We start from the raw sequence: 14,839 nt of genomic DNA, 5'->3' as shown, positions 1-14,839 counted from the left end.
CCTACCCACCTATCCATAAGTTTATGGATCCATAGGTTAATAAGTCCTACTTGAATGTATTAGGATTCTTACCAAGATGGGTACTTCAACTCACCCAAGATTTGTTCTCCTAGGCTACTCTTGTCTGTCTCCTCTGCTAGATGCTTAAAAGAGATTCACCCAATGGGCTAAGGGAAAGTGAGAAATAGTGGATTGGTGATGATCATCATCCTTTAGATCTCTTAACATCATGTGTATGGACATCCTATCGCGTGGGGCAGCTCTTAGGAACCAGAGTAGGGAAGGAAAGTCTATCATAACCTGGGTCCCAGGACAGAAGGAAGATTCTTACTTGGGTCACTTCTTCCTCCTGCTAGGACTGCTTAAGCCTGGGATCCTATCTATCATCCTCTATTTAGCGATCTAGTTTAGCTAGATCTAATGATCTAGCATTCTCAGTGACTATGATACTAAATATAGTTTTGTTCCACCTTCCCTTCCTCCCCTGCATTCCTACCTTGGGATGTTTCTAGTTAAGTAGATAGATAGATAGATAGATAGATAATGAACCACATACAAGCAAATAGGAGGTAACTTTTGAAGGAAAGTACTAGTAAGCTGAATAATAGGGTAGGACAAGACAGATCTTATGTAGGTATCTATCACCTGAGCTGGGTCTTGAAGGAAAGTCCAAAGGGCAGAATCAGAAGTATATTCCGCACATGTGAGATAGCCAACGCAAAAGCATTGAAGCAGAAGAAGCTAGTTTGACTCAGTCTAGGTAATAGAGAACTAGGGTGTGAAAAGCTTTAAGTTCTAAGAAGGAGCATTTTTATTTGTTCCTCAAGGTAATAAGGACTCGTTAATGAGGACTAACCTGACACTGTATATTAGGAAAATCACTTCAGCACCTATGTATAGAACTGGATAGAGGGAGAAAAGACTTAAGGCTGGGAAACTAATTAGATTACTATAATAGTTTAGACTACAAGGAATGAGAGCTTGAACTACAGTTGTGTGAATGTAATGAAGATAATGTTGTTGTAGAGGCAGAAACCACAACATTTGGCAATTGATTGACCAGATATGTGGGGTGAGTCAGAGTGAGAAGTAGAGTATAACAAAGCTGGGATTTAATCTGAGATCCAAATCCTTTGCTTTTCCTTCTACACCAGGTTACAAAGTACAAAACACAGGCTGATTGTCTATCATCCCTCCCACTCACTGCATCACTGGCCTTCAATTTTTTTATTTTTCAGCATAAGCAGCTTGACAAGGTCAGGGTAGCGTTCTTTTTTTTGTATGCCAAATCCTCTTTTCATCTTTATCCTTTCCTCTCATTTTGTGTTGATTCTGATCTTTGCTCTAACAAGTTGATGGCCTGACAAAAAGGCTGATTCAGAAGTCACCAGGGTATCAGCAACTAGTCACTTCTTGTCTGTTACGATACTTTCACTTTTTGTGTGTGATGTTACTTGATGTTGGTCATGTCCAGCACTGCTCAGCTCTTTTGAAGAAAATTTATATTTATGATATCAGATTCATAGGTATGAGTCTTCTAGCTAGGCTACAAGCCTTTGGCTACTTTTGAACCATATTTTCCAACATCTTTCACTCTCTTCTTCTATTTACCCCTATAGCCTCTGAAGTCTTTAAATATGAAAGTATATTTTGATTTAAGTTAAAGAATGTTTTTCACAGAATTTCTCATATTCTCATCTATAATAGATTTAAAAAAAAAACTTGATATGCTTTTTTATCACTTTTATTTATATGTTTTCCAGTGCCCCTACCTAATGCATAAGATGAATATACAAAGGCTTTGTAACAAAGAATTTTTTGGGGGGGCTAACTTTAAAAAAAATTTTATTAAAGCTTTTTATTTACAAAGCATATGCATGGATAATTTTCCCAACATTGAAACCTTGCATAACCTTTGGTTGCAAATTTTTCCCTCCTTTCCCCCATCCCTTCCCCTAGTTGGCAGGTAGTCCAATACATGTTAAATATGTTGAAATACATGTTAGATTCAATATATGTCTACATATTTACACAGTTATCTTGTTGCACAGGAAAAATCAGATCAAGAAGGAAGAAAAAGAAAAACTGAGAAAAGAAAACAAAATGCAAGCAAATAACAACAGAAAGTGAGAATGCTATGGTGTTTCACACTCTGTTCCCATGGTTCTCTCTTTGAGTGTAGATGACTCCCTTCATCACAGCACAAGTGGAACAGAACAAAGAATTTAAAAAAAAAAAGTAAAAAAGGAAATTTATCAAAAAAGAAAAAAAAAACCTAACACATCAATTAAGCCTAAAAGTATTATAATGTTCCACACCCACTGTCTCTGACCTCTTTGAAGAAAAGAGGGAGGAGCATTTTCTCATCTCTTTTATAGAACCAAGTTTAGTCATTATAATTACATAATATTCGGTTTAACATTTCTGTTCTTTCCATTTATACTGTTGTAGTTTACTATTTTCCTGTATATACTGTTTTTCTGAATGAGGTTCATTCCACATCTGTTAATATAAATCTTTATATAGTTCTCTAGATTCTTCAAATTTCTCATTTCTAATATTGCAATGATAGTCCATTACATTTATGTACCACAATTGGTTTAGCCATTCCCTAATCCATGGTTTATAGTAAGTATTTACACCAAAAACTATAAATGATATGGTGGTCCCTTTGCATATACTAATCATGACATTTTGAAGTGTCTTTGGAAACATGTGGAGTGTGTGTGTGTGTGTGTGTGTGTGTGTGTGTGTGGTCTTCCTAGTCCCACTTTTGTTAATTCTAACTTGAAGATAAGCTGTAGAGATCTGAGCAAAAAGTTTGAGGCTAATAATTTTTAGATTTTAATCTATCACAAGCATTTCCTGGTTGAAAATATTAATAATAATTTTAGCAAACAGTGTAATAGTCCAATAAATATCAAAAACAAAATAACAGCAGGATAACAATTTGTCTTAGGACAATTTCTGTGTAAATCCACTGAAAAAGAGAATGAGAGAAGAATGGAACACAGCTAACTTATATAGTAATTGATGGCTTATAAAGAACTTTAAATACATTATCTCATTTGATTATTGTGATAATTCTGTGAAATAGGATGTATAAGTGTTATCATCACCAGTTTTCAGATGAGGAAACTTCTATTTAATTTGAGACATGGTCCATGGAGCATCAGAAGTAAGAATCTCCATGAATAATCTCCCCTAAAACATTCTTACGTGAAAATAAGAAATGATTTGAGTAAACTCATTACAATTTTGAAAAAAAAATTGCTCTCTCTCCAAAAGGTGATTAGGTTGGGTAAGATTTTTCAACAATAATAATGATAATAGCCAGCAATTGTATAGACCTAGTAAGTACCAAGCACTTTTACAAATATTATCTCATTTGATCACCACAAAAATCTTGAGAGGTATGCACTATTATTAACCCCATTTTTGCAGATGAGGAAACTGAGGCAAACAGAAACTATATTAAGATTACACTCTACTTAGAACAAGAATATAGTGAAGAAAACTAGGAATGAAATAGACCTCAACGAGCATGTAAAGTGAATGGAATAATTTAAAACATCTCATAAAAAATTCAGTGAGTTCAGCCCAATTGGACATCTTCATTGAAAGCCACTAAGTATGGAATATGTCTAATTTTATATTTGATTTTGTGTAGTTATTGTAACCCAGTAACAACCTGATGCCAGGGGGATGATTTACACTGAGATGAATCTAGAAGAGCCAGGCAAGGGTGTCACCTAGCTAATTGGATGGTAACAAACATCTAGTACCTAGGAATGCAACAAGATCAGAGTCAGTCTAGCATACCAAATAATGAGGTTAGGAGTTTCCAAGAATCTGTAGAATGGGTTGGATTCTTAATAAAAAGCAAAATTCTAAATGGAATATTATTGTGTATAAGATTTCAGAAAAACCTGAAAAGACTAAATAAACTGATGCTGAGTGAAGTGAGCAGAATCAGAATACTGTACACAGTAATAGCAACATCGTACAATGATAAAGTGATAGACAAAGTTCTCAGCAATACAATGGTCCAAGATAATTCCAAAAGCCTTGTAATGAAAAATGCCACTACATCCAGAGAAAGAATTGAGTCTGAATGCAGACTAAAGCATACTATTTTTACTTTTTAAAAATTTGTTTTGTTCTTTCTTGTAATTTTTCTTTTTTGTTCTGATTCTTCTTTCACAACATGACCAATATAGAAATATGTTTAATACAACTATATGTGTATATTCTATATCAGATTGCTTGCTGTCTTGGGGATAGGGGAGAGAAGGGAGAAAAAGAGAATGAATGCTGAAAATTACCTTTCCATGTAATTGGAAAAAAATACTATTAATTACAAAAAAAAAAAAAAAAAAGCCAAATTCTGGGTTATAGGAATAAATTTCATCAATAACATTAGCTATGGGTATAAATACCACCTGAGCAGACTTTGCACTGGGGGATAATCTTACAAAATAAGGGAAGTCCACTTGAGAATTTTTATTTGAGAACCCCAAATTTAAATTTACATCAATACAACTAGCTTCCTTCATAAATTCCATATGATGGTTGTGATACTGAATTATGGTTTTGTTTTTAAATATATATCATAGTAATGGGAGCCATATTTTAAGACAACCCTGGTACAGTAGAGAGTTTCCAGAGGGTTACTAAGATGGTAAGGAAACTAGAAATCACCATGTTTGAGAACTGTTTAAATAAGTGATATCAAACTCAAATGGAAATATATTCCTTAGAGTACATATTGACATAGAAAAGCACAAGTTAATATTATCTATGTTGCACTGTATTATTGTTTATTTTGTAAACAATTAAAGTTTTTGGAAGCTTTGTCAATGAAGTTCAAGCTCTGGTTGGTCCTCTATCAAAATTCAAAGACTTCAAGGATGAATGTGGTTACAGGCTTTAGTTCTATCATTGGAGTTTACCTAAATTCAGAGAGGCACCTTACCAAGTTAGTCTCAGGTTTTGGGTTTTTTTTTTTTCTCCATTTTTTGCCACAAATACTCATTAAGCCTTAAGGGATTTCAATTTGCATTGGTGGAGGAATTCCATAAAGTAAGTCATCCATGTAAATATTGAAATCATATTAAGTACTTAAGCTTTTAATTGCTATAAGCAAGGACTTAAAATTCTGGGTCCCAAAACAAAACAAGTCACATGATCAAGTACTGCCATCTTTAATCATGTGTTCTATGTCCTATTATGGAAATAATGTTCCAAAGTCAGAAAACTGAGACAGAAAAGAATTATATAATGCTTTTACATAATGAACTTTTCTGAAATCATCCATGGTTTTTCAATGGGCATGAAATGCAGTTAAAAACACAGAAGGCAGATCCATTATCATTATGGTAGGCTCCGTTTTTTGGAGAAAAAACAAAGATCTCAGAGCATAAAAGTTTTACAAATAAATACTTATGTAAATTGCACTGACAGAGCTCTTGTGCTGATGCAGCTTTCTGTATTGTCATGAATACCAGGGAAGATTGCCTAGAGTTTTAGATATTCAAAATATGGGAATATTAGATATGGGGGCAAAATGTTTGTGATTACCATACAGAATAAAACTGGGGGATAATGATGGTAAAAGGGAAGGAACCACTGTCATTAAATCTAGGAAGGCCAAAGGTGCATCCAGTACCTTTAATCCTTTTTTTATCTAGGAAATCAGATCCTAATTCCTATTTGTATATGGCAACCCTTAGAAATGGCAATTGCCTACAAGCTCAACTCCAGCACTTAAAAGTACCATAAGGCCTATATTAATTGTGTTTGGTAGTATACTATCTACATTCTCTACCAGAATTTTATTGAGCAATGAGCTCTAATTATGCAAATATAAAAACACCACTGGCAGGCAGAGATCTATTGTGTCTTGTTTCCCAAGGTTATAGCATGGGATAGCACAATGAACAGCCAGGGAAGCATTCTTAAATAGGTCAATGTGATAGCACTGACCTGCAGGGGCTGCCTGGTTCAGAGGAATGCTTAAACTCAGAAATTCTGGGGCTTTAAAATCTCCATGTTAAATAGCAATCTTTCAAAAAGCTTTTTACCTCCTTTCAATCAACCAACAAAGATTCATTTATTATGAGCTTCCTATGTGCTGGTCACTGAGGATATAAAATTATCTTTGCCCTCAAGGAGCCTACATTCTATTAGGGGAGATGGTTGTACCCACATAAGCACATATGGAATAAATTAAAGATAATTTGTGGAGTGATCAGAAAAGGCTTTTGGAAAGTGCCCTTGAAACTGAGTTTTAAAAGAAGCTGGGTGAGGAGGGATGGAAAGAGGGCATTCGAGACACTGGGTCCAGCCTTGCACAGGCAGAAAAAGGAGGTAGAATTCCATGTGTGAGGAACAGCATAAGAATGGTTTTTCTGGACTTAATGTAGACTATGGGAGGGCAAGTGGGGAAGGAGAGGCAAAGTATTAGTATAGGGCTTAGTCTGTGCTGGGAGCAGGTAGGTGGTGCAGTGAATAGAATGAATAGAGTTCCAGGCTTGGAGTCAGGAAGACTCATCTTCCAGTCTTGGACACTTCCTGGCTGTGTAACTTTGGGCACCTCACTTAATCCTGTTTCCTTCTGTTTCCTCATCTGGAAAATGAGCTTGAGGAAGAAATGGTAAAACACTCTAATATCTTTGATAAGAAAGCCCTATAGTACTGGTATACTATGGTGCACAGGATCATGAAGATTTGGACATGACTGAATAGTGACATTCACATTCTACTATTTCTAATGCTCCCCAAAGATATATTAATGACCATCCTATTGGGAACACTCTTCATAATCCAGACATTTCCTGAACCTACTTATTTCTATGCCTTTCTTCCCGATGTTTCCACTACCCAGAAAATGGAAATCCTTTTCATTTGTTAACATTACTGTCATTTGTGATGACTTCAATGATCATCTCAGTCAGAAGGGATCTCTCCCTTCCTTTTTATATTTCTATTGCAATTTGTATCTATTGTGTGGCACTTATCATAAAATTATAACTACCTGTTTTTGTGTAGATCTAAAATTCTTTACTACAGTGAAAATTTTTTCAAGGCAAATGACTCATCTTGCCCACTTTTGTATTTCTCATGATGCCCTGCACATAAATAGTGCTCAGTAATAATCTTATGAAATATTAAGTATATTTCTTAATTATAATCTTTCAACAACATTCACTCAACAAGTATTCATCAAGTACTTTCTATGTCCAAGGGACTGTAGGGATGATAAAGATAAGACATCCTCAGGAAGCTTTTATTTATATATATATATATTTATATTATTATTTTATTTATATATATATTATATATATTACTTATATATATATATTTGTTGTTGTTGTTGTTGTTTGCTTGTTTGGACCTGTGATTTTATTGATGTTAGGGAACTCTGCCTTTTACCACTCTGCCCCTCTCTGCTTTACCACTCAAGAGAAAATTCCTTTGCCAAACACAAATCAGCAGCTGTTCATCAATTTTATAGTCTTCCAGCATCGTGGGGGCACAGACAGATTTAATAACTTCTCAGGTCAAGCATGTATCAAAGGCAGTACATGAAACCAGTTTTCTTGCCTTCAAGGCTGGCTCTTTCTATCTACTACAACACAATGACTTTTACAAATTTGGGTGAGAAAATATGGCTATGAAAATCTAATACAAATTAGAATAAAAGAGCACAAGTGTAAACAATATTTTCTGAATTCAGATTATCTTTATGTAAGCTATTATTTATTCTTTAATTACAAATGCTATTAGATTCATTTCCAAAGAATTATGCCATTTTTGATGCAGACCAACTGTGTGACTCTTGGAAAGTCATTTAATTTCTCAGTGTTCCAGTCAACTAAGACCTTAAGTTGCAGAAATGGGCCAACCTGTATTGGTAAAGGAAGTTACCTCATCTGGGAGTGCCTTATACCAGTGAAATCACAAGTCCAGTTACTGTTCTCTACAAGTAGGAAGGAAGATTAGGAAATATATAGTCAGAAACCCAAATATATTTGGTAGTTCACACATGAACATGAATGCAAGCTCTTAGGCATTCTTCTAATGACATATCCTCCCAGTTGCCATGACAGCCAATCAACCACCAGAGGGGACAAGAGCTATCCAGACAACTTAATGACAACATCTTTTGACCAGGGAAGCTAAAATGGCAATCTGGACTCTGAACTTTTAATTTTTTTTCAATTATCTTTTTAATTTGGAAGAAACATAATAGTTAAATCAAGTTCCTTTTTGTTAATAATTTACTTGAAGTTGTCCATCATTCATTCTGCAGGTTTTGCTCTCCTGGGTTCTAACAGTGAGAAAATCCCCACACCTTGATTGCACAGAGCATGTCACAGCATGAGAAATATAACTACCTGTTTGCCTGCTTCATGTTTTTCAAGTGAGATGGAATTTTTGTTTGAAGATTACTTAGTGCATGTTGATGTGCACTTTCATTACTGAGATCACAAGTGATGATATTAAACTTAATAAATGATTTTGTTTGAAAGGAATAGAACAACTCACCTCATGTCATATCTTGTTTCTTTTATAATCTTTCATTCCTCATGGCATACAGAGGCTAGCAGACACTCATTATACACTGCGTGTTTAGCAACCACCCAACTCTTTGTTGTTTTATGAAAAGATTCACTTATATAATGCTCTCCCTCCATACTTCCACTTCTTGGAAGCCCTGACTTTTTCCAAGGCCCAGCTCAGGTATTACCTCTGCCAAATTATAAATTAATTTATATTTATTTCATATATAAATTTTGTATTTCCTTATATCTATGTTGTGTCTTGCATTTAATGACAGGAAGTTTCATTTTTTGTATATCCTAGTACCTAGGACAGAACATTACATACAGTAGATACATAACAAAGGGTGATTAAATGAAATATATATATATATATATATATATATATATATATATATATATATACACACACACACACACATTATATGGAGAATACAATATATTTACATAAAAATAAAATAATCTCTGAGTATGGAGGCAACATGGTCTAAGAGATGAAGCAACGCTCCCTGACACAGAACCTGAACTCAAAGCCCATCTCTAACATTTACTGCACCCGTGATCTGGGCATGTCTGGGTTTTAATTCACTTATCTGTCTAAAAAATAAATGTCATAAATTAGTTAGACAAAGATGGCCTTTGAAGATCTTTGATCCTCTGACTAGATAACTTCTGAGGAACCTCCCAGCTCTACAGCTAGCAAACTACCAACTACTAAAAAATCATTCTCCCTTTTTTGACAAAAAGGAAATTAATTTAGGATCAATTTTCATATGACTAAGGTTTTACCCTAAAGATAGAAGGAAACACACATGATTCTTGTAATACGAATAAGCCCTTACTCAATGACATATCTGTTATGAATATGAGTCTTCAGTCATTTTCAATCATGTCCAACTCTTCATGACCCATTTGGGGTTTTCTTGGGCAAAGATACTAGAGAGGTTTGCCATTTCCTTTTCTACTTCATTTGACAGATGAGGAAACTGAGGAAAACAGGATTAAGTGATTTGCCCAGGGTCATACAACTATTAAATGTCTGAGATCAGATTTGAAGTCAAAAATAGAAGCTTTCTTAACTCCTGGCCTGGTGTTCTATCCACTGACTATCTTGATGCTGCTTATATACATAAACAGAACATTTATTAAGCAATTACTACTATGTGCCGAACACGAACAGTGTTAAATGGGATGCCCGGAATACAAAAACAACCAAACAAGATACTTTATCCTTAAGGAGTTTACCTTACAATGGAATTAGAAGGGTGGTGAAAAGGGAAGGGTACTCCAGCAAAGCTGCTGACCAATAGGCAGTAAAACCTGGGGAATAGTTTGAATGCCATTTCTTGAATGAAAGTCTTTCCAAAATTCAAAAATCCAATTCAAAACTCTCAAGATAAAATATTTTCTTTTTACTTTTTTTTTTTTTTTTGGCAAGACATTTAAGTTTAAGTGACTTGCCCAGGATCACATAACTAGTAAGTGTTAAGTTACTGGGATGGCATTTGAACTCAGGTCCTCCTGGCTTCAGGACTGGTGCTCTATTCCCTGCACCATCTAGCTGCCCCAATAAAATATTTTCAAAAGAATATTAGCTATATTTATAGATTAAATTGATTTATTATTCTTTCATGTAACAAAACATGGCTATAAAAATTTATCAATAAAAAAATTTAAGCCATCATGTTTCTTTACAGGGTAATTAGATCTTCAAATTATCTTTAATACTCTCTTTCTATTGAATCAGTGCATTTGGCACATACAGCTTCAGCTGAGTCATTTCTGTAAATAATCTGTAGATACTCAGTCCCATAGACAAGATACAGGAAAAGTACATGAGATCCTCTAGTGGTGAAATCTAGATGGCATTTTCAGTCATTAGTCAATTCTGGTATGTTTTCTGAATACTTAATTATTTTAACCTATAAAGACATCTGGATGACAGATGGGTTAGTCTCTCCCCCATAGCAAATAATTCTAATAACTAAAATTAGTACTCAATTCCACTATTAATAATTGTTATTATTGCTGCTGTTGTTATTATTCTAATAGATTTCCTTGTCCTTTGGATACCTTGTAAAAAAATTATTCATCCTAGTGCTTTGTTTACAAAAGTTTCCTTTTGTCTTTACAATTTTGTGGTTAAGTACCCCAAGTATTACTAACCTTATTTGAAGATATTGAGGAGAAGCCAATTAAGTGCCTATAATGCTAAGTAGAAGAACTGAGAAGGGTACCCAGGTTTTCTGAAAACAAGGATGGTATTACTCTGATTGCACCATGCTACCTCTGCTGTTATCACTGGGATTAACAGAAGGGGAAAAGAATGCCCAATAACAAAGGAAATATCACTTGAATTTTTATAGCCATAGGTTTTACAAAGTGCCTTTTACCAAAAGTTTTGTATCCCTTCTCACACTGTTGACTTGTGAGATAAGTAGGTAGAGAGAGGTAATACAATTATGTGCAGATATTATATTCCTTATCTTTCCATTATTATATCATCCATCATGCAGTTTCTTTCACTGATTGATTCAAAATCAGTATAATTTATGACTGTATATTTTTTTGTTGTATAGTCAATATATTGGGTTCATTTTCAAAGCAATAATTCAGCCCAATCTAATAAACTACTATAAGGACTAGGATCCTTATAGATGATATACAGATAAATTTAAGGACAGAATATTCTCTCAATAAGCATAACTAAAAAAGCAATCAAATGCATCTTTCAACCAGATCTTACTATTAGGGTTCCAATTGAAACCTTTCAAAAGCAAAACAATAGCAGAGAACAAAAAGAAATGGTACAAAGAGGCAGTGACTTTAAAAGAAGAAGACTTGCAGCTGCTGGGCGTGTAAAACATAAGTTATATCCAGCATGATTAATCGCTAAAATTGAGCTCACATGTCTGTCACATGACTCAAAGCAGTACTTAGTGAACTTCTGTACCTCCTAAACTTAAGTTAAAAGATCAAACTCTTTGAGCTATTATAAATTCAGTGACTTTTTATGTGCATTAAGATAGCACTGTCAGGTAAAAAAAAAGACCTGCTCTCTTTGAAAATACTAGTCCTTATAGATATTTGTACTGCTAATAATTATACCTAGAGATACAGCTCGACATAGTAGATAATGTAGTTATCCCTGGAATCTGATTATGGTTTAAATCTTATCTAAGACATACTGATTTTTATATTATGGACAACTCGCTTAAAGAAAATAAATACAGTACTAAAGACTCAGGAAACATCTTAATGTTTTAAATTAACTTTAGAAAAAATAAAGTACACTGGAAAGACATAAATGCATAAACACATGATATGATCTTTTAAGACAAAAATAGGCTATTGTTTTTTAGAGAGAAGACTGAAGGAGATTGAAAACAATAGCATTTCAGCCTTTATAAAGTAAAATATTTCATTGGCATTCCTCTGGGTTGGTCCAAATATTCATTAGTCATCATTAGATCACCAATTATCTTAAAGTATCTGTCACTGAAATAGCTGCCACAGTATATTCTTCTGCATATATTTCTGAACAAAATGTTCTCATGGAGATGGTAAAAATCGCTCAACACTTTCATGCCATAAATAAATATGTACAAGTCTAAAGAAATAGGATTCCCTTCCTCGAAAAATTATGTTCTCAAGGGTAGAAATACTTTATTTACCTTAAACAAGTGAGTAGCTATTTCTAGCCTGCCCTCAGGGTGGGAACTCAGGTGCTGCACCCAGCTTATCTGGATCCCTACAGCAATATTAGCATCTCTTTCCCCGCCCCAGAATAAAATAATTATTTATTATCTGGGTTTACACATTAAAGACAAACCAAACTCCATTTCACCCAAGGGAAGTTCAAGGTAGCAAGTAAGTTTCAACCTTCATGATTTTTGGCTGATTTGGAAGTCGATCCCTGTGGTATCATCCAAAGTGGATCAATAAACAATAAATATGACTTTCGTTATACTATGCAGGACAACCAATTCCTAAATTTCTATACACATGTTTGGAAACTAGTGGTTTCACTCAAACCGAAGATCCACTGTAACCGTTGAATGATCATTCTATTAGTCCCTGCTCTCTTTCCCTCTGAAATTCAGAAGCCAGCAAGTGTCCTGTTGTAACCTCAAATGAAAAAGAGAAAGTCTGAGCCTAAGCCGTCTCCTTGGACAACACAGCGTAGAGATACTGCGATCCAGGAGGTTTCTGGGTAAAAAAAAAATACCCAAGAAACAAAACTCGACTGTACCTTAACCTGCTCCTGGGGACGCAGCGCAGTCCCAGAAACAGTTTAATCCTTCAATTCATGAGAGATTCCTATTCACACCTGTACGAGGTTCTTTTAGGGATACGGTTTCCTGCTTTAATTGAATTAAACTCAACACCCTGAGGTGGGAGGAGAGCATTCACCCCTTCTCCATTTCCTTCTCTCGCTCTCAGTAGCTTCCACCTGTTAGCAGGAAAAGAGAAGGCTTACAAGGCAAGGATCGATTGGAGCCCGAAGGGATGACCTCAAAGGTAGGCAAGGCATGACCGCGGCATCTAAGAGTCAGCGGCGGCGACCACCCTCACCTCCCTGGTAGCCTCCCCCTCTCCTAACTAAGGGGAGAAGGGAGTTAAGCCGAGCTCCCCGCGCCCCGAAGCCCATTCCCGGGAACATTCCGAAGAAGGGGGAGGGGAAGAACGTTGGTACTTACAACATACTAAACAGAACTCCCCGCATTGGTCACCCGCCCAGCCCCGCTCCGACCTTGACCCCCCCCCTCCAGGAGGGCTTGGGGCGCTCATGCACCCTCACCTTTCTCACCTGTTTCGCTCCAGGAAGCGCCGTCGCTCCCCCCGCGGATGTTATTCCCTCCGCCAGCTCCCAGCTCCGCCATGGTGCTCCCGTGACGCGTCTAGGGAGAGCCGCTCCGCCCTCTTCCCCTGTTTCCCTCTAACCAGTCCCCCGCCTCCAGGGCGCAGACAGGTGAGCGCCTAGAAAGGGAGGAGTATGGGGAAACGTAGGCTAGAGCCCAGCAGCCCAGCGCAAGGGGCGGGCGCTGCCTCCCCCTCGTGGGCAGGTGAGGGATTGCAGGCGCTCAGAGCTGGCAAGGTCGGCTGGAATCCGGGACTTTTAGACCCAAAGGGCTTGGATCTGGCTCCCCAGTTTTCCGAGTTAGGAGGCAAGCGGCGCAGCTGACTGCGTTACGTCCCCGGGCCAAGGACAGTCCAGTAAAGGTTAGGAGTCGTCAGCGGTCAACCTCCTACCGGGTAGTCGGAGAAAGTAGTGTCAATGTTGCCCCGGTTCCGCAGGAGCCGGAGTTCACCAGACCAGTTCCTACGTGGAGAGCCTTGGCGAATTGCCCCGCTGCCCTGTGATCTGATGCCTCTCTGCCTTCTCCTGGGCTACTTCAGAAGTCTCCGCTCTGGATCTTGGGACTTAATAATCCCCATTGTTCGCTGATTAAGCACGGCACTATTATTTGTTGCGACTAGATTAATGACACTGATATTTCCCCCTGCCCCCCATCTTGTCTGCTCCAGATATTTTTATCTTAAATCGTCTTGTGCCTCCGGCTTTGTCCAATAAAAATCAGGATGAAAAGCGATACCCAGACAACTGGCTGAAAAGAAAGCTGAAAACCAATTTGTGCGTTAGCATGCAAACAGCCCACAACAAAATGTTGAAATCCCAAGATGTAGCTTACATTAAAAAAAAAAAAAAAAAAAAAATGGAAACAACACAGAGAAACAAAAGGGGGAGTGATTCGTTTCTGCTTAGTTACACAGAAATACACACCCACACCTTCAAGGTTGGTTGAACATAATCCAGAAAAGCAGAAAGACAACTGACAATCCATTATAGTCTTGGTCTGACCGAAAACAGAGTTGTATTTACTTTTAGGGAGGAAAGTTCTCATGTTTATTGCAACACCTGGAGCCTCTAGATTAAGTTCTTAACCTCTTTTTGGTTAGGAGTCTTTATCTGGTGAAGCTTATATACATCTTGCCCGAATAATGTTTTTAAATGAATAAAATGCAATACATAGGATTACAAAAAAACACAATTACATGGAAAGTTTTCCAAATTTGTTTAAAAAATACATTTGCTGTATAATTCCCAAACCTCGTTTTATTTATTTATGCTTGATGTTAAGGTTAAGAATAACTTTTCTAGCGTCTTTTAGAACTCCTAGAATGACTCGTCTTTTTACCTACTATCACTGAGTTGGGATAGCTAGGGGGAGCAGTGGAGAGAGTGCTAAGCCTGGAGTCAGGAAAACTCCTAT

At 36.6% G+C, this 14,839-nt stretch overlaps 1 protein-coding gene across 1 annotated transcript in view; it reads right to left on the bottom strand.

Moving 5' to 3' along the window:
• Positions 1–14,177, bottom strand: part of MAP7 (microtubule associated protein 7) — a 237,560-nt gene extending 223,383 nt beyond the window's left edge. The window contains exon 1 of the mRNA XM_031964212.1: positions 13,375–14,177. Within this exon, the coding sequence (XP_031820072.1) occupies positions 13,375–13,447 (73 nt within the window). The 5' untranslated portion in view covers positions 13,448–14,177. The remainder of the gene's footprint in view (positions 1–13,374) is intronic.
• Between the last annotated feature and the right edge of the window lie 662 nt (positions 14,178–14,839).

Source organism: Sarcophilus harrisii, chromosome 4 (genome assembly GCF_902635505.1).
Source record: "Sarcophilus harrisii chromosome 4, mSarHar1.11, whole genome shotgun sequence".
Classification (NCBI taxonomy): Eukaryota; Metazoa; Chordata; class Mammalia; order Dasyuromorphia; family Dasyuridae; genus Sarcophilus; species Sarcophilus harrisii.
Note: the sequence above shows the minus strand (reverse complement) of the source record. Positions and strands in the feature narration are given on the sequence as shown.